The sequence below is a fragment of the Podarcis cretensis genome (genome assembly GCF_951804945.1).
Source record: "Podarcis cretensis genome assembly, chromosome: 3".
In the NCBI taxonomy this organism is placed as follows: domain Eukaryota; kingdom Metazoa; phylum Chordata; class Lepidosauria; order Squamata; family Lacertidae; genus Podarcis; species Podarcis cretensis.
The window spans coordinates 43,987,179-44,005,758 of NC_137172.1; the positions used below are offsets into that span (position 1 = coordinate 43,987,179).

General features: G+C 41.2%; 2 protein-coding genes across 5 annotated transcripts in view; one reads left to right on the forward strand and one right to left on the reverse strand.

Annotated features, from left to right (window-relative positions):
• The window catches only part of CNST (consortin, connexin sorting protein), a 45,326-nt gene extending 43,502 nt beyond the window's left edge, over positions 1-1,824 (reverse strand). Inside the window, exon 1 of one of the 4 annotated variants that reach the window (XM_079969495.1) lies at positions 1,598-1,824. The gene's annotated coding sequence lies outside the window, so the exon portion shown is untranslated. Of the gene's footprint in view, positions 1-962; positions 1,038-1,445; positions 1,528-1,597 lie in introns of those variants that run through there. The other 3 variants (XM_079969498.1, XM_079969496.1, XM_079969497.1) reach the window with 3 other exon arrangements.
• A 28-nt stretch (positions 1,825-1,852) lies between these two features.
• On the forward strand, positions 1,853-14,201 carry TFB2M (transcription factor B2, mitochondrial). Its single transcript, XM_079969583.1, has 8 exons — positions 1,853-2,259; positions 4,416-4,504; positions 4,999-5,152; positions 5,670-5,818; positions 8,309-8,398; positions 8,987-9,049; positions 11,467-11,618; positions 13,307-14,201. Exons 1-8 carry the CDS (start codon positions 1,923-1,925, stop codon positions 13,494-13,496), a joined length of 1,224 nt encoding a protein of 407 aa, XP_079825709.1. The 5' UTR covers positions 1,853-1,922; the 3' UTR covers positions 13,497-14,201.
• Positions 14,202-18,580: the final 4,379 nt, after the last annotated feature.

Below are 18,580 nucleotides of genomic sequence, written 5' to 3' on the forward strand. Positions count from 1 at the left end.
ATCTGACTAGACCTTCTGCATAACGTAAAATCAAGTATGACTACTATACTCATGCAGTTGAGCAACTTGTTGGCACAACTTTCATTATCAATATTCTGTTGCAAAGAGATCTAATTTAAAATGATATGTAATGAGTACATTTTGTGCAATAAAGATCAAAACAAAGCTTTCTATTCAAGAGAAAAAAGCAAATAAAAAGGAAACAAATGATCAGCCATCTTCCATTTATATGAAGTATCAGTCCAACTATCAAGCTCCATAGCTCTTAAGAAAATCCTCAGCTGAGAACACCCAAAATTGATTAGATAAGAGGGTATACTTAGTTCCAGATGCCATCTATTCATCTTCTCATATTTTTATCTGACAGATCATTCCCAGCCTTGGAACATTTTTTTTCCTTTTTTGATCCGAATTTAAAGCCTCTTCTAAAAAAAACCCCAAACCCTTTGGCCCATTAGCCTACAGCAACATTAGTCAGTCTGATGCTAGAGCAATAAAACATAGTGATCTGGGCAGCTCACAGGCAACCATGAAGGGACACAATGATCAGGAATGTAGACTATGTTTAGGAATGTACTACTTGAGTATTGTAAACACTTAGTCACCACGGCACCTCACTGACCTGTCGAGTTTTATTTAAACCCCTTACATTCATCTGATAAACAGGGGAATATCAACAGAACCAAAGCCCAACCGAAGGCATCTTTAAATACAGAATAGATCTTTAAAATAAGGGAAAAGTAATTATTACAACACTCTGTTATTATTCGTCATGCGGTTCATTTCCCCCCAAACATTACTTGCACAGCAACATCCCAATTTAGGGAAAGCATGCAAAATTGCATTCAGACACAAACACACGATTGTGCTTGTGTGTACCACAAATACGTTCATTTCGACTAGATCTCTGCGCTTTCCAGAGACAGGTCACTGGGCCAAATGGACCAAAGCTGTATACCAACCAGTATTCTCGCTCTGCTCTGAAGTCGACCAGGTAACCTTGCAAGAACCAGATCACTAACGTAGTGATCTCTGTTGGCTTAAAAAACAAAACCAAAAACGGCAACAACTCCAAAGCTTGCCCACCCTGAGCTCCCTTAGAGGAAGGATGAGAGTGAAGCGTGGCGAAGCAAGGGAGAGCACAAGCGTGCACGGCGCTGTTCGGAAGAGGCTTAAGCAGCTGGCACGCAAAACCCACACCTAATTCAAAACAAGGATATTGAATCCACAAGAGAGTGACGTGGTAACGAAGAAACAAGTACAGCGACTGGCTAGCTGTGGCCGTTCATGGGGTGGGGAGCAAGACAAGCGCCCCACAGACCCAAGGATGAGCCTGATACTCTCTTCCCACGCAGGGCAGACCTGCGGTGGGCTTTTCCCGCCCCCTCCTAATTAGCACCCCCCCCCAAATCCCAGGTGCCCCACGCACACCGTCCCTCCATTACTCGCTCGCCCCTCTTCTCGCCCTTAAAACCGGGTTTCCATTTCAGGAGGCAGCAAAACACGCAACCCCGCGGAGGCTCCCCTAAGGGAGGCGCGAGGAAAGAGAACCCCGCCAGCGGCCGCTATGGCAGCTTCGGCTTCCTTCTCCCCTCACCTGAGGTCGCGGCCGCCTCGCGAGGCTTCCGGCCAGCCCCTCGCGCCGGCACAGCTGGGCTCAGAATGGACATCGAACGAAGCTACCTGTGACCCGGCTGCGGACTCCGGAGACTCAGCCGGCGGCGACGGCGAGAAGGTGAGGACCACAGAGCTCCGGAACGCCTAGAAGGGAGCCTGACCACGGAGAAGAGGCAGACTAGAGCGTCGCCCCAGCAACAGCGGTGCCGGAAACGGAAGTGGGAGCCCGAGCCCGGCCGCTAAAGTCGTCCGGGTGCCGCGCATGCTGGTCGGCCTCGTACCCTGCAAGGTCACCCACGTGCGGGATGCTGCGTTCGGCGGTGGCGGCCTTGGCCCCGTCGGGCCTGCCGGGGCGCTCGTTGCTGCTGACGGCTCTGAGCCTGTCGCCTGGGAAGCGGCTGTCTTCGCGAGGCCCGGCGGGTCAGAGCGAGCAGCGCCGTGGCCCGGCAAAGCCCCGCTTCCCTCCTCTGCGGATCCCCGAGGAGGCCGAAACGACCCGCTCGGTGGCGGAGAAGGCGCGGGCCCCGCCGCCCCTGCGAAGGTTCATCGCCTGCCCCGACCTCGCGCGCGCCGTGGCCTCCAGTCTGCAAAGCGGGAGGGGCTCCGAGGGGCCGGAGACGGTGGTGCTGGAATGCGAGCCAGGTGAGGGTTAGAGACGCTCGGTCCTCTTTACCTGTTACAGTGGTACCTCGGGTTACATAAGAAATAGTGCTTCAGGTTAAGAACTTTGCTTCAGTATGAGAACAGAAATCGTGCTCCGGAAGCGCAGCAGCAGCAGGAGGCCCCATTAGCTAAAGTGGTGCCTCAGGTTAAGAATAGTTTCAGGTTAAGAACGGACCTCCGGAACGAATTAAGTACTTAACCCGAGGTACCACTGTACTTCGACTTCTGCATCACTCGCTGCACCAGCAGTGCCCCGAGATCTTATTGCTAAGCGTTGGAAGGGACCCCAAGGGCCACCTAATCTAGTCTTGTAATGCAGGAATCCTGCCCGCCACCATCCCTGTTTGGGCTCGAACCACCAACCTTCTGGTTAACAGCCAGATGCACTGACCGATTGCGACACCTGCAAATAATTCTTTTAGAATAAAGAAACAGGGTGTTTTCAAAGTAGGAACCTAGGAGAAAAGTATTATACCGAGTCACACCTTTAGTTGATCTAGTTCTGTATCATCAACAACACTAGCTGGCAGTGATTGCCTGCAGTTTCAGACCAGGGCCTCTCCCACTTCTACCTGGAGATGCCTGGAAATGGCATCTTCTGCATACATTCTGCCTGTGTGTGATGGGCCATGCCCAATATATAGGCAGTGTTCCAGAGTGTTTGCCAACAGTATCTCAATTACTTTCAGAGCCTATATTTTAACCAAATGTTTTTCTGTCTTGTGATTCCGTACCTTGACTGTTAGGCTATTGGATTAGACAGTACTAAGGAAGCTCCTATTAGCATCTAAGGCCCAATTGTTCCTTCCCCTTTTTCTCTTGTGAAACTCACCCCCGTTTGCTCTCCTGGCAAATGGAACAGTAAAACTAATGAACAAAATCTTCCACAGAACCTACATACAGCGTTAAGCTTACAAGGTGAACTTCAAAACTCTCTGTTGAATGCAGTGCAAGGCATTTCTTGACATTTCAGGTGCCAATTAATTTGGCTTCTCTAATTGAAATAACTAAGATCTGTGAAAGAGAGCTTTCAAAATCATGATCGAATGAATGCATATTGCAACATATGGTGAGACATGGCAAAGGCAAATAAAATTATGCATGATATGGAGAAAGTGAGTACAGAGACATTTTCCCCATTCATAATACTAGAAGCTGGGGTCATCTAATGCAGCTGAATGTTGTAAGATTCCAAGCAGACATCTACTGCTTAACACTTTGCATAGTTTAACCATGGAATCTGCTAGCCCAAGATGTAGTAATGGCCACTAACTTTGACAACCTTCTAAGGGGGTTTCATGCAAAATGAATCTTATCGGTAGCTACTAGTGATGATGGCTGTTCACTACCTTCAGAATTTGAGGCAGTATGCCACTGAATGCCAGCATCTGGAGAGTACAAGGGAGAGTACTGTTGTGCTCATGTCCTCCTTTGTGGCTTTTGGTTAGCCACTGTGAGAACAGGATACTAGTCTAAATGGGCCTTGGTCTGATATCACCTGAGATATTTCATTTTTAATATAAATGTCCCACAGTTTCTTTTATAAAATTTGTTGTTGGTGACTGCTGGCTGTCGAGAGAAATATGTTGGCAGAAACCCCAAACTATATCAAGTTAGCCATTGTTTTCCTCCAGTTGTCTTCAGCTGAAGGTTATACTATTGAAAAGTTGTCCCTTCAATAGTTTTTTTTAAAATTCACATTTCCTGCAATTTTTATTTCTTCTTTATGCTTGTATATAATATGTTGCCAACCTAGCAGTTCGAAAGCACTCAAAGTGCAAGTAGGGAAGGTAAACGGTGTTTCTGTGCGCTGCTCTGGTTCACCAGAAGCGGCTTAGTCATGCTGGCCACATGACCCGGAAGCTGTACGCCGGCTCCCTCGGCCAATAAAGCGAGATGAGCACCGCAACCCCAGAGTTGGTCACGACTGGACCTAAAGGTCAGGGGTCCCTTTACTATAATATGTTGCAAGGGATATAATCCAGTGTAGTTCCTTGAGAAGTTTTGCATGTTTTCATTCATATTTATATTTTTCACTTAACTTACAGGGCCTTTGGGTTCTTCTTGGTCATTCTTTTAAACTAAAACTGTGTTTAATGCCGGTGTTTAACCCTGGATTTTATTTTATTTTTTAGGTCCTGGAGTCTTAACCCGAACATTACTCAATGCTGGTGCCCATGTGATAGCTCTGGAGAGTAATAAGTCATTTGTTCCTGATTTAGAGGTAGGTTTGTACACGGGGGACTGAAATTTGTGGCTAAACAAAAAGATAAGGAGATGATTGATGGTTTAGATTTAGAACCTGGACCTCTCACAAAAATCTGTAAAAGGACAAAAATGAGAGATTTAATTTATCTCAAAGTATATTGTTTTCCTGACAGGTTAGTCATTGATTGTTCTTTTTCTTTTTCTATTTTTTGTTTTATTTTGGTTACAAGTATGTCTCTATCACTCAATTTATCGTAATTTTTTTTAAAAACCAAGATTTTATTTTATTTTATTTTATTTAAAACCAAGATAAAGGCACAGGATAAATCCCAGCATCTCCTGTTAAAAGGTCTTGAGTAGCAGCTCTGGAAAAATCACTGCATGAGACGTTGGAGAGAGGCTGCTCTCTGAGTAGACAATACAGTATTTGGCTAGATGGGTTAATAGACTGACTCAGTTAAAACAAGTTCAGATGTTAATTTCACCTTCTAATGATTTGTTTCTGTTTAGTCTCTGAAGGAAAAAGCAGATGGCCAGCTAGAAGTGGTGCATTGTGACTTTTTCAGATTGGACCCTATGGATATTGGATCCTTGAAGCCACCTTTTATGTATTCTGAAAGACTTTTTGAGAACTTGGGCATCTTAACAGTTCCTTGGACAGCAGGTACTTTAAACTGGTACATATCAACTGTAGATAATTAGCAGATCAATATTTAATTGTTTCTATTTGGCTTTTTCCTTTTGGTGTGCTTGAGGCAGATATCTTCAGATGAAACAACAGCAGTTAAATACATTGTAAAATGGCACCTGTTAAACACGTTTTCCCAAAGCTTTTTAGGAAGAGGAAAGTTTTCATGGCTTGCCTGAAGCCACTGCTTCCCAAGGGAGTGTTCCGTAACTGCTTTGGGAACTATTATGATCCAAAGGTTGTATATAAATATAAAAATGACTGTGGTGCCACCGTGGAGATAGCCCTGTATCTTGTGGATTGCCAATCTAATATTTGAATGTTAAAGCCTCACTAGAGGTCTCATATGAAGGGTAGCAATATTCAAGGCATTAATTAAGTGGGAGTTATTTTTGTAATGATTCTGCTATTGTCTATTTATTTGGTGGTTATTTTATTTAGTAGCGGTGAACATATACATTTTTTTATTCATTTTGGTTGATTTTCTGTACAGATGTTCCTCTAAAAGTGATTGGAATTGTGCCACAAAGAAAGGAAAGGAACCTGATTTGGAAGCTTCTTTATGCCTTATATGAACGCAGTTCTATATATAAATATGGAAGAACAGAACTGAACCTCTTTGTCAGTGAAAAAGAATACAAGGTATTTATGTATAAGATAGCTTGATAATACGCCAGCTGCTATGTGGTTGTGTTAAAATAATCAAACATACTTTGTAAAAGTTATTTTAATGCAGTGTATAGATGTAATAGGACGCAGGTGGCGCTGTGGGTTAAAGCCTCAGCGCCTAGGACTTGCCGATCGAAAAGTCGGCGGTTCGAATCCCTGCGGCGGGGTGCGCTCCCGCTGCTCGGTCCCAGCGCCTGCCAACCTAGCAGTTCGAAAGCACCTCCGGGTGCAAGTAGATAAATAGGGACCGCTTACGAGCGGGAAGGTAAACGGCGTTTCCGTGTGCGGCTCTGGCTCGCCAGAGCAGCGATGTCACGCTGGCCATGTGACCCGGAAGTGTCTCCGGACAGCGCTGGCCCCTGGCCTCTTAAGTGAGATGGGCGCACAACCCCAGAGTCTGTCAAGACTGGCCCGTATGGGCAGGGGTACCTTTACCCTTTACCTTATAGATGTAATAATTATTTTAATTTTTAAGCAAAGAACATTTCTGTACTTGTCAGTTCCATGAACAAAAAAAAAAGTTTTAATAATTTGTATTGACAGCAAGTAGGGTAGTAATTATGTGTTGCACAGTCAATGAATAGATAAGTGCAGATTTTTAAAATTTATAATGAAACATAACCTTGGTTTTGATGCAAGTAGGAAAAATATAGGCTGCAGTTCTAAAAGATTTGGCTTCCTCTTTCAGTAGGCCAAATATCTGTGGACAATTTCTCAACAGAGGTTCTGTGCTTGTTAGGAAATTTTTTATCCCATTTGGGGGGAAATGTACTTGACAAATATTCAGAGGAACAAAGCCCTTGTATTAAGTTAAGGTTCTCTGGACTAATTTCACAGAATATAATTAAGCTCTGGCAAGCATTGGGAGATGACAGTAATGATCAACAAGCACTCAGTGTAGTGGTGTGGGGTAAGGAACTGGAAAACCCAACTTTTGATTACAAACAAGAATTACTGAAAAACTTAATTTAATCAAGTCCTGCCTCTTCAATAGGGTTAATCCAGAATGATCCATTTTATATGTAAATGATTTCATCTGCTTATGGTACTTTTTGCACTTATGGTCACTTATATCACTTTCCTGTTACTAAGAACTTTTTTATTTTACCATTTGCTTTTCACTACTGCCTATCAGTTGCAATAAGGTATGGGAAGTGTTGTTTGCCATAAAACTCTGGAATAATTTTACTAATCCATGGCATCTCTCATCCGAAGGAATGGTTTACTCATCTGCTCAGCTAATATTACATTAAGGTGGAGCTCTGCAACAAAATGTTGGTATAGTCCTGGTGTGCATGTAAAACTGGTGACTGGGGTTTGTGTGTGAATTTTCTAAAAATAAAAAATGAGTGTTTGTGCTCTAACTTGGGTCTTACTTCATGTGCAAAGCACACTGAGATAGGTTGTGCTTTTGTTTTTTTGAACATTTGAAAGTTCAAAATCAGTAAGACATGGGGCTTCTGAATGCAGTGGCGTGATTTGGCTTGGGGAAAGGTCTGAGGGGGCAGTTTAAATAAATTGAACTTTGCTCCACCCCAAGAGGAATCCCAAAGAGCCCCAGCCCTACCTCTGACCTGCAGTATTAATGGTGGACTACATTACGGGGCTACTATGAGCTCCTCTGGCTCCCCATAGCTCTCCAGCCTGCAATAAGGGTATTGCAGTGAACTGTACCCCAGGGTTCTCTCCCAGCCCAGCTTGAGGTACAGATGTACATTTTTTGTACTCTGTTTTAGCCAAACCTGCAGTAGGCATCTGCTACTTTTATACAGTACTGCAGAGTTGTTGTAGACTACCCAGAGCTGTATTCATTGTTGTCATATAAACCCCAGGATTGTCATAAACCACTCTTCCCCGTAATCCCTTCTAACGTGAATGAACTGGTTTTGCTTTGAATCATCAACATTTCAAATATGAACTGAATTAGAAAGAGCAGGAACTCTATTCTGTGCTGTTACCTTGTGGGTATCTTATGTAATGGAATTGGGGTTGATAACTTGGTACACAATCTGAGGTACATTAAGATAATTGGATTCTCCGTTGATTTCTGTTCCTGATGACATTTTAAAATACCTTCTAAGAACCAGAAAATGAGTTAGTGGATATTGCTGTTTTTGCCGTATAAAGACGGACACTCCCCCTTGATGGTCGGAAATAGAATATTAGGTGATATAATAGAATATTGGATCTTCAGAACTGTAGCAACTGCTTTGGAAGAAAGGGAACAGTAGTACAGATACTGAGTTGGCACAGTTTCGCATTTTGACTCATGACTGAAAATAGTACTCTAGTTCTGTTGTGGCATAACAGTGCTTCTAGTATAGCCTTGGACAAGCGAGACTTGTACCTTGATTCAACTTTCAGGTGCTGCTTGGAACTTCCTGCTTTAATCAAGCCTTCCAGTGTTCATGATAAAGTCAGAAATTTTGCATAAATATAAATGCTGGTTTTTTCCCTTGTCAGACTCTTGTTGCAAAGCCCGGGGAAACAAGAATCTATCAAGCACTAAGTGTACTATGGCAAACAGCCTGTGACATTCAGCTTCTGCGTATGGTGAGTGTTTAATACATGCAATGAATAGTAATGCAGTAATACTTCTCTTAGGGCTCTTAATGGTAAGGTGATATTTCTGTTGTGCCAGGATTCACTTGGCTGGAAACTACTCCCACCCACCTGCTTGTAAGCAGGAAGCGCTTCCACCTGCCCACAGGTGAGGATGTGCCTTCAAGGGATGCCACTCAGAAGGGTCCCTTGATCTTGTGGAGCAGCTTTTTGTTTTGCAGGCATGCAACAGGAAGCAAATATTTAAATACCTTGTGTGTAAAAGGAAGATTACCCATGGCACATTAGATCGCATTCTCCCTCAAGCAGTTATTTTGTCATTTCCTTAGCATTTATTGCTGTATAGATGCTTACATTCTTAATCAGAAGCCAAAGAGCTGCATGTGGTGCTCATTTATGATTGGAACACCACATGCTTCACTGATGGGGAGCCTTGAGCTGCCCTGAATAGCTACTGCTGAAAGTTGAGGGAACCTTTAGAGCAGCTGTTCCCAAACTGGCCTGTGGACCATCAGTGCTCTGTGGCATGTCCTTATTGAATATTCATACTAAGTTGCATTACTATTTCCTTCCTTCTAGGAGCCTTGGCCTTCATTTCTGACTAATTCAAAAAATGGTGGACTCTCTATACCAAAGAGTGTGGTAAGCTAAACATACTTGAATGCTTAAGGAAATGCTGTGTGAATGCAAACATTCTCAGATTCATTGAACTATTGTCCGGATGGCTGTTTTAGTGAGGGATACACAGGCTCATTCAGCTGTGCATTTAGCAATCCGCTCTCAGTCTCCAAAATGCTTTTCGCGTAAGCCAAATCTATATTGGCAGGGCTAGCGTCAGCAGCACTCATTGAAAATCCAGGTTTCAAAACATCTTTGTTGCTATACTTTTGCAATAATTGCCACGTCATTGTCATTGAATGGGGTTGGGGGTTGTAAATATGGTGATCCAAACAAAATTGGTGCACATTATGCAAAATCCTGACTAGTGAACAAACTAGCATTTATTGGACCTCAGTGAAGGTTTGATTTTGCTTGCTAGCAGCCCAGTGGAACAGGGAGTAAAGCTTACACACACACACACACACACACACAAACACAGAAGGGAGAGAGAGAAATGATGAACTTCCTACTAGAGATGAATGGTTACTCAAACTTACAGAATACATGGAATTAGCCTCTCTTTCTGAAAGAATCAGAGACAAACACAGAGTTCATTCTAGAATGGGATAATTTCAAGAACTACTTGAAAAATAGTTGTAATATAAGCATGGTAGTTGCCTTTGAATGATTTCTGTAAATAATATACCATATTTTTTGCACCATAGGATGCACCGGACAATAGGACGCACCTTGTTTTAGAGGGGGGAGAACAAGAAAAAAAAATTCTCCCCCTCTCTGCCCAGCGTCCCTTCAGCGAAGCGGCAGGAGGCGCTGCACAGAGAGCGGGAGAATTTCCCCCTTCTTATTTTCCCGCTCTAAAACAAGGTGCCGTTCAGGCGGCTACCTTGGAAGCCTGGAGAGTGAGAGGGGTTGGTGTGCACCGACCCCTCTCACTCTCCAGGCTTCAGGTTCCTTTCGACCTGCTCTTTGGGGCTGGCGGGGGAAGCCCACCACCAGCCCCAAAGAGCAGGCCAGGGAGCAGCGGAAAGGCGCAGCGGAGAGGCTGCTGCCATAGTCGCGCGTCACCTCTCCAGCTGGGAGAGGGTCGCGGGGCTATGGCTTCTTTAGCCCCTCACGCGCTCTCCCAGCTGGAGAGGTGGCGCGCAGCTAAAGAGGATCCTGCCATAGCCACGCGTCACCTCTCCAGCCGGGAGAGGGTCGCGGGGCTATGGCGTCTTCGCTCCATAGGACGGACACACATCTCCCCTTCATTTTTGAAGGGGGGAAAACTGCGTCCTATAGAGCGAAAAATACGGTATATAAAGGAAAATGACATCAAAATAGAAAAACGAATTTTAAAAAATAATGACAAATTAAAGTAATATGTTTATTGCAAAGGGAAACATGGAGAAAATGGGAGGTCTTACGTTTGTGTAGAAAACACATAGTTGAAATTATATGTAATTTTCTTTGTGAACATAAATATCCTTATTGGACTGACTGAAATGAAGATAACTACATGCTGTATATATATATGGAAAATGATTAATAAAGAATTTAAAAATCAAAAGAGAGAGAAAAAGCAAAGAATACCGATTGTAACTGTAGTAGTAGCTGGATGGCCATCTGTCAGGGATTCTTTAGTTGTGATCCCTCCATTACATGGGTTGGGCTGGATGAGCCTTGGAATCTCTTTCAGCTCTGCCATTCTATGATTCTATGTGTTATTCAGTTTATTGATCTGGAAAGAAATGAAAAATGGAAATGATATGAAGTAGAATTATGAATCATACAGTAATATAGAAAATGGAAAAATTATATATATATATATATATATATATATATATATATATATATATATATGAGAATTATTACAGTATTCAGTAAAATATGATTAAATGATTAGCAACTGGGTATGATTTGCATATGGGTTAACATTTGTCATTTATTTAAAAAGCAGCATTGACAAAGCAATCTATCTAGATAAGTAACAACTCCTGTCTCCCTCCAGCCCATCTAGTTGTGAAATAATTTAAGTTCTTAGCATATTAGAGCAATCAAAATTCATAGTTGTCAAACATAGGGTGGTAGACCAAATCCAGTCCTTAGAGTGGGCAAACCAGATAGCAGCACAAAAAGTAGAAAGAATAATTTAGAAACCTGGGTGTGTCTTTTGTAACAGTTGGGCAACAGAGATCAGAGGGTTGGGCATTTCTATCAGTTAATTTCACTGTTTATATGAGCAGATCCACATAAAACATGGACTAAGAATTAGCATAATTCATCAGGGGAGGGAATGAAATGAGCAACTGAGACCCCTGTTGTATGAGGGGTTCCCAACGCACTAACCTATGATACACTTGAAGTGTTGGTTTGCCCTTTCTGGAAAACTTATTGGGTAAAAGACACATGAATTAAATTCTTATATTAATGTTTTTAATTTGTTATGTTATATGCAGCTGCTGCAGAATGACCACTTATGCTTAATACGGCTGACGCCAAGGAAGAATTTGTTTACAGACAGCTTGACAACTAGTAATTCAAGAATATTTGTTGTGATGGTGAAGCAATGCCTTGCTAAAAGCAAGACTAAACTAATAGATAAATTAAAGTAAGTAAAAGTCGTATTTCTTTAGCTGACATCCAGCGTGGAAAAGAATTTAGTCGGATATGGCACTTGGCGTAAACCTGAACAATATTATATAGAATTACCTGAGCACAGTGGCTGGCAGCCAAGTGGTTACTGAGCCAGATTGACTTTTGAATTTTTTAAAACAGCAGAGGCCCTCCATCCCATTGCCATATCAAATACTATGTTTAAAAGCTGCTTTTATTTAAACATGGCTGGTTATTTGGCATGGAAAACACAAGGCCAAAGCCCTTTGGGAATGTAGAACTAGTTGCTTGGTTTCTTGGATCCTGAACAAAGATCTGTTTTAGGCATGCCAATGGTAAGAATGTTTACTCTGAACAGGAGTCACAGTGCCATACCAAAAGCTGCTTCTGGAATTTATTTCATTGCAGCAATAAAAAAAGGGAGGTTGGTGCTTGATAAACTTAAGTTCCAACCACCACCAGAGGTTTCAATATTGGCCATTTTATGTTTTAGACAGTCTTCATTTGTTTTGTTTTTTATATAATTTTTTATTCGTTTTAAACACATTTATATTGTCATACATTTTACAAATTTCCAGCTCTTATACAATCTTTTGGACTTCTGTCAGCTCCTCTGATGATCTCCCATCTTTAAGATTTCTCCTGCATTTCTTAAATTTATATTACTTTTAACCTCATAACCGATATCTTCCCTTTCATTCAATAAGGCAATAATTCAAATTATTCCCCTTACAAAACTTCCTGCAAACCTACAAATGTAATCGAATCATCACAATTACTTTTCATATAGTCCGTAAATTTACGCCAATCTTCTGTGAATCTCTGGTCCCGCCGGTTTTGGATTCTTCCCGTTAATTTGTCCAGTTCTGCATAGTCCATCAATTTCATCCTCCACTCTTCTTTCATTGGTAATTCTTCTTGCTTCCATTTTTGTGCCAATAAAATTCGTGCTGCCGTCATTGCATACAAAAACAACTTACAATCACTTCTATTTATATCAGATCCTACAATGCCTAATAAAAATGCTTCTGGTTTTTTAATAAATGTATATTTCAACATTTTCTTCATTTCATTGTATATCATTTCCCATGTTTTTAACCTTTTTACATTCCCACCACATATGGTAAAATGTTCCTTCTTTTTCTTTGCATTTCCAACATTTACTGCTTACCTTATACATTTTTGCAAGTTTAACGGGTGTAATATACCATCTATAAAACATTTTCATCACATTTTCTTTTAAGGCATTGCATGCAGTAAATTTTAAACCTTCTTTCCATAATTTCCCCCAATCATTCAGTTGTATATTGTACCCAAAGTCTTTAGGCCAATTAATCATAACCGACTTTACCTCTTCACCTTTACAGTCTTCATTTGTATACATGTATCCTCAAAAGCATCCTGGAAACATGCTGTGATGCATTAACTTAAACACTGAAATCATTGTTTGCGTTTTGGGGTTTCATGATGGTGACAAGAGACCCTGGGTTGCATAATTAGTTTAGCCATTGGAGTTATATTCACAATCTAACTGTTAATGGAAAATAATGACGTTTTAAGGAATGAAATCTGATGAGATCCATGTTACAATTTGGCTTTGTTTTAATAAGGTACTGATCAGCATTATCTTTAACTGTCCCATTGTGACCGATTCCGTCTCCCCCCGCCTTTCTTCTATTTCAGTTTATGGAGTTCCCAAGGTGGGAAGGAATTGTTGAGACAGTTGGAGATACCAGAAAACATTACAACGGGTAGTCTATATCCAGAGCAGTACAAAAGCCTTTTTGAGATTATGGAACAAGCTAATGAATTTGACCAAAGCTGGCTCTATGATGAAGATTTTTTGGAGGATAGCAGGGGCATCAATTTTTAATCTGAAACTGGTTTATTTTGAATAGGAGCTTGTTATGGTGCAAATGATAGTGGCTTGAAACCTCTTTATCAGTGAGGATAATTTAGTTGATAAATTATCAGGTGATAAATTATGAAGGTAATACCACATAAAAATTCAACATCTTACACATGCCCAATTTGTCCTCCATGGGAAATTTCATGTCATTGCATTTTCCAAGGTGCAAGGCAAAATCCTTTGTTGTTCAAAACATAGTGAACTGTTTTCAGTCCTGTTATTATTCCTTGTATTACAGCAGAGCTACTTTTGGAATATAAGGCAAACATGGCATACACTGCAGTTTGCCTCAAAAATAAATATAAAGCTTGAAATGCATAGACTTGCACACTTAAAAAAACCACCAGGTACTGTAAACCAAAAATTTGCCAAAAGAAGCAAGAAAATGTGTATTTCTGGTTTAAAGACGTGCTCAAATACTTGAGTTACTCTAGAACTGGCCCCCACATGGAAAAATGTTTGCAAAACTTGCTCTGCCTTTATATATATATATTGTATAAACTTATGTAAATAGTATATAGTGAATGCACTTCAGTTATCCTGTTTTCTGACCAGGATGTTAACTACTATGTAAACTAAAAGAGGTTTGTCTCATCACAAACCTTTTTCTAATTTATAAAAATGTAAATATTTTCATTAAAAATGCAATAAAACACTGTTTCTAGTCAAGAGACTGATTTCCTTTTGCAGCTGTTTTGTCCTGTCTACCCAGGCCCTTGTACACTGCTGTTGAAGAGCTGTATGAAAATTTCTCAAATATAATTGCCCGAATCAAATTAAGTAATTCTGATAATGCAGAAATTTCCATCTGTACAGCAAAACTTTCCCCTTGCTCGCTCTTCCCTTTTTCCACTTCATTCTCCCCAAATCTGCTCTAGAGGGCTGGGGCAGAGGAAGAGGAAGGGAACTTGTACATCCGAAGTCCTTGTTCTAAGAACTAGTTTGTTGTTTGACTACCATAGAGGGGCGGGAAAGATACTGCAAGCTTCTTTGTGGATACTGTTTGTGCTGTTGTGGATGTATATAAAGCCAAAGACAGTTGGGAAATGGGGGAGGAGAGATTATTAAAATGGAAGGACCTGTAATCACTCCTTGCACAAGAAAATCTGCAATCATAAGAATTGAATGTAGGATGATGATGATGATGATGAAATTTATTATTATTAGATTCACTAGTACGTCCTAGGGTGAGTTACAGTAATTTAAAAGTAGTTGAACTCCTGTTTTGTTTCTTTAAAATGTGTTGGATTCAGAGAAAAGCTGCAATTCTGCAAGTACTTACCTGAATTCAGTGATGACTTACTTCTGAGTAGACATGTACAGAACTGCATTGTAAGTTAGCTGTACTTAAGTTTCATTTGATTTCATTGGGAATTAACAACAGTCCAATTATACCTGCTCTGAAGTAAGTCTAATGTCAGTGGAGCTTACTCCCAAGTAAGTAGGGGTAGTATTGCAGCTTAAGTCATTACTAACTTTTCACATTTATCGAGATGCAATTAATGAAGACTGCAGTTCTGTGCTCTTACTTGGGAATAAGCAACACTGAAAACTATGAGCTTCCTTTTGAGTATTATGATTATTATTTACTTGTTGCATTGTACAAAATGTTTGTCTCAAAGCGACTTATATTTTTAGAAAAACCCCAATATTAAAATATATCAAAAAAATTAAAACATCTAAAAGTGCTCATGCAGCAAGTACACATATATAGGATTGTGATATTAATCTGAACCCTATCAATAATTCCTTTCCAACTTTTCCCAAGTGCCCAAGCCAGTTTACAGCGTTATATAAGTAACATTATGTAAACCACTAACAGGCAAAGCAATCCTTAATGTGTGGGACAACTAATATGCTAGATCAATGCTTCAGAAATAAAATACACTGAAACATATTTGCGTGGGGTGGGGGCAGGAAGGAAGGAAGAGGCAGGCGGTGTGCTGATAAAAACAATTATAGCCCTAATACAGGGAACATGCTGAAAATATTTTGAAAACTGCTGAACATCAAGAAACGGGACATAGATAACTGGCCTTTTAAATTGTATGTTGGACCCTGACTTTCAGTGGCCCACATTAGTAATACCACAACCATTTTCTTGTTTTTTAAGATCAGGAGAAAGATTGGGGGTGGCAGAAGGATGGTAGAATTATCCATTACAATAAAGTACACACCAAGTTCTTCCAGTCAACATGGTTGGAAAAATCTAATCTTAAATTTAACAACCCGGTAAAAGTGCTTTTGATGTCTGACTGTTGCATTATTTAAGGAGGGACAATTTTTCCTTTGAGAATAAGGAGTCATATTGCATTGCAAAGTAGAATCGGTTACCTGTAGCAAACACTATTCTTAGCAACATGATCTCATTTGACAACGATACAATGTCATGCTAGTAAGTCACAAAGAACACTGTACAGGAGCAACATTATACAACTATCTAGAAGGTCAGATAATAATCTAAAACACTATCTTCATTGGGCAGAGGGCTTTATTAATGCAAGTATGCAGAGCCTGAAATTATATAACAAAAAGGTCTTGAAATAGGCTGTTGAAACATTTGTATTGTTTTACCTGTAGATGTTTAAACAACTATTTTAAAATCCAGAGATGAATTAAGGTGTTCATTAAAAAAAGCAAATAACATATCTTAGCACCTTACACTATTTTAAATAAATCCACTTTTGTAGAGTATCTCTTTAGATTGGCTCTGCATATTAATATTTGAATCAAAGTGAAAGCAGGAAATAGCTAAGGAATCTGAGAAATTGTGTTGTTGTGCCACCTGCCTGTCATTTGGAATGTGTGCTAGTTTACAGTCTTTCTAGGCAAAGGACACTCTCTAACAAAATTTATATATTGCTTGACTGTAAAGATAAAAATAAAATAGCTACTAATGTAAGCATTAGCCATGTTGTGCTGTTTCCAGGACAAATGCAAACTGTAGGTCACAACAATCCAAAACAAGATAACATTGCATTTTCCATTTGTAAGCAAAAGATGGTAAGATGATTAAAAAATATATATTATTTTATTTTTATCCTATTGTCCCACCCCAGGAGCTCAGAGCTCCTACATTTTATTCTCATAACAACCAATAAGGTAAACTAAGCTGTGATGTTACAATCCTAAAGTCACTCATTCTTTGATGCCTTTTCAGTGCAGTTTGCGGCTGAGTGAAGAGCTGAATGTATGCCCAAGTTCTAAATCTAACATTCTAGTTGCTGCACCACACTGAGTTTCAGTTGAGGGCACACTTCACACCATTTCTCATGTGTATCTTCAAACCTGTGTTCATGTGTCTCCAAAATACTTCTTTTCCAAATTATATTTGATATGCACAAGTTCCTCAAGCCCAGGATTGGGGGATTCAGTTCTGTGGCAGACCACGTGTTTTGCATGCATGGAGTTTTGGGTTCAGTCTCTGGTATCTTGGCCCAAGGAAGCAGAAAACAGCATTCAAACTGCAAGTAAGCCAAACACATAATAGTAATTTATTTGTATTTTTAAAATACTTTTAATCTTAATAATCTGGATTGCTGGTATTAAAGGGGTTGGCAAATTGCCCTTCTTGAAGAGATATCTCCTACGTATACATATCTAAACGGCAGAGCTCAAATTTGACCTATGGCACTTTTTTGACCTATGACACTTGGTAACTCAATGCCATGACTATATACAAATGTCTGGATCATTTAAGACTATAGAACTTTTATTCTCAGTATGATGGAACTCACTGGTGAAGAATACAGTACTTTTTTAAAAAAAAAATCTTATTTGTAAAGGGAATCTTTGTACGAGTTAATAATTTATTATCCTGTTAGAGCTCATTTGTATCTTTGTACTTCTGCCCTTCCAGGGCCGTGACACTTTACTGCTTCAATTTTTGATTTCTGTATTTCTTTTATGCTTTGTTATGTTGCAAGACTCTTTCTTGTCCTGCCCCCTCCCCTCCTGCAACAGACCCACCAGGGAAGAAGGGGTGAATGAAGATCTACAGCAGGAAGAAGGGTGGGAGACCAGCAGCTCCTCTTATTCCTTAATAAGTAGAGGTGGCACTGGGGAGGGCTGCCAAGGAAGTGGCAGGTCTGGCCTCCAAGAAGCACGTGGCAGCAGCTGGTGATGCATTTCTTGGAGGCTGGATGTGCTGCCTTCTGTCACCTGAGGCAGTAATTCACCTTGCCTCATGAGTGGGCCAATCCTGAGATTAAGACTCCAGTCCTAGCCCCACATTAATTCAGTATGTCTTACTTATGAGATGATGTTGGTTATGGTTGTGCTGTGACACAGATCTGTAAATGGTGATTGTCATAGTAACTGTGGGCAGTAATCTTAAGGCAGTGGGCAGCTTAAATCTGATTTTGCAACCCGATCCCGAATATGTTTGCTCAGAAGTAATCCCCATTGATTTGATGAGGTTTATCTCCAGGTTAATGGGATGCAGGTGGCGCTGTGGGTTAAAGCCTCAGCGCCTAGAACTTGCCGATCGAAAGATCGGCGGTTCGAATCCCTGCGGCGGGGTGCGCTCCCGCTGCTCGGTCCCAGCGCCTGCCAACCTAGCAGTTCGAAAGCACCTCCGGGTGCAAGTAGATAAATAGGGACCGCTTACCAGCGGGAAGGTAAACGGCGTTTCCGTGTGCGGCTCTGGCTCGCCAGAGCAGCGATGTCACGCTGGCCACGTGACCCGGAAGTGTCTCCGGACAGCGCTGGCCCCTGGCCTCTTGAGTGAGATGGGCGCACAACCCCAGAGTCTGTCAAGACTGGCCCGTACGGGCAGGGGTACCTTTACCTTTACTATCTCCAGGTTAAGCGCGTTTCGGATTGCAGCCCTAAATTGGGAAATTGTTTCCTAATGTGATTCTGGAAGAGCCTAGCCTCCCACAGACGGCGCAGGATATAATTATTATTTTTTTCTTATTTAAAGCCCACATCCCCGAGTGTCTAAACCCGGTTTTTTTTTGGGGGGGGGGGGGAATGCACATCTTGCTGAGCTTGACGCCGCGGGGTGAGGGCGCCCTGAAGCCGGGCGCCTCTTGCCCGTACCAAAG

Coding starts and splice junctions, on each gene's coding strand:
- TFB2M (XM_079969583.1), top strand. CDS start 1,923: ATGCTGCGTTCGGCGGTGGCGGCCTTGGCCCCGTCGGGCCTGCCGGGG. Junction 4,505..4,998: donor CATTTGTTCCTGATTTAGAG/GTAGGTTTGTAC, acceptor GTTTCTGTTTAG/TCTCTGAAGGAAAAAGCAGA. Junction 8,399..8,986: donor ACATTCAGCTTCTGCGTATG/GTGAGTGTTTAA, acceptor CCTTCCTTCTAG/GAGCCTTGGCCTTCATTTCT.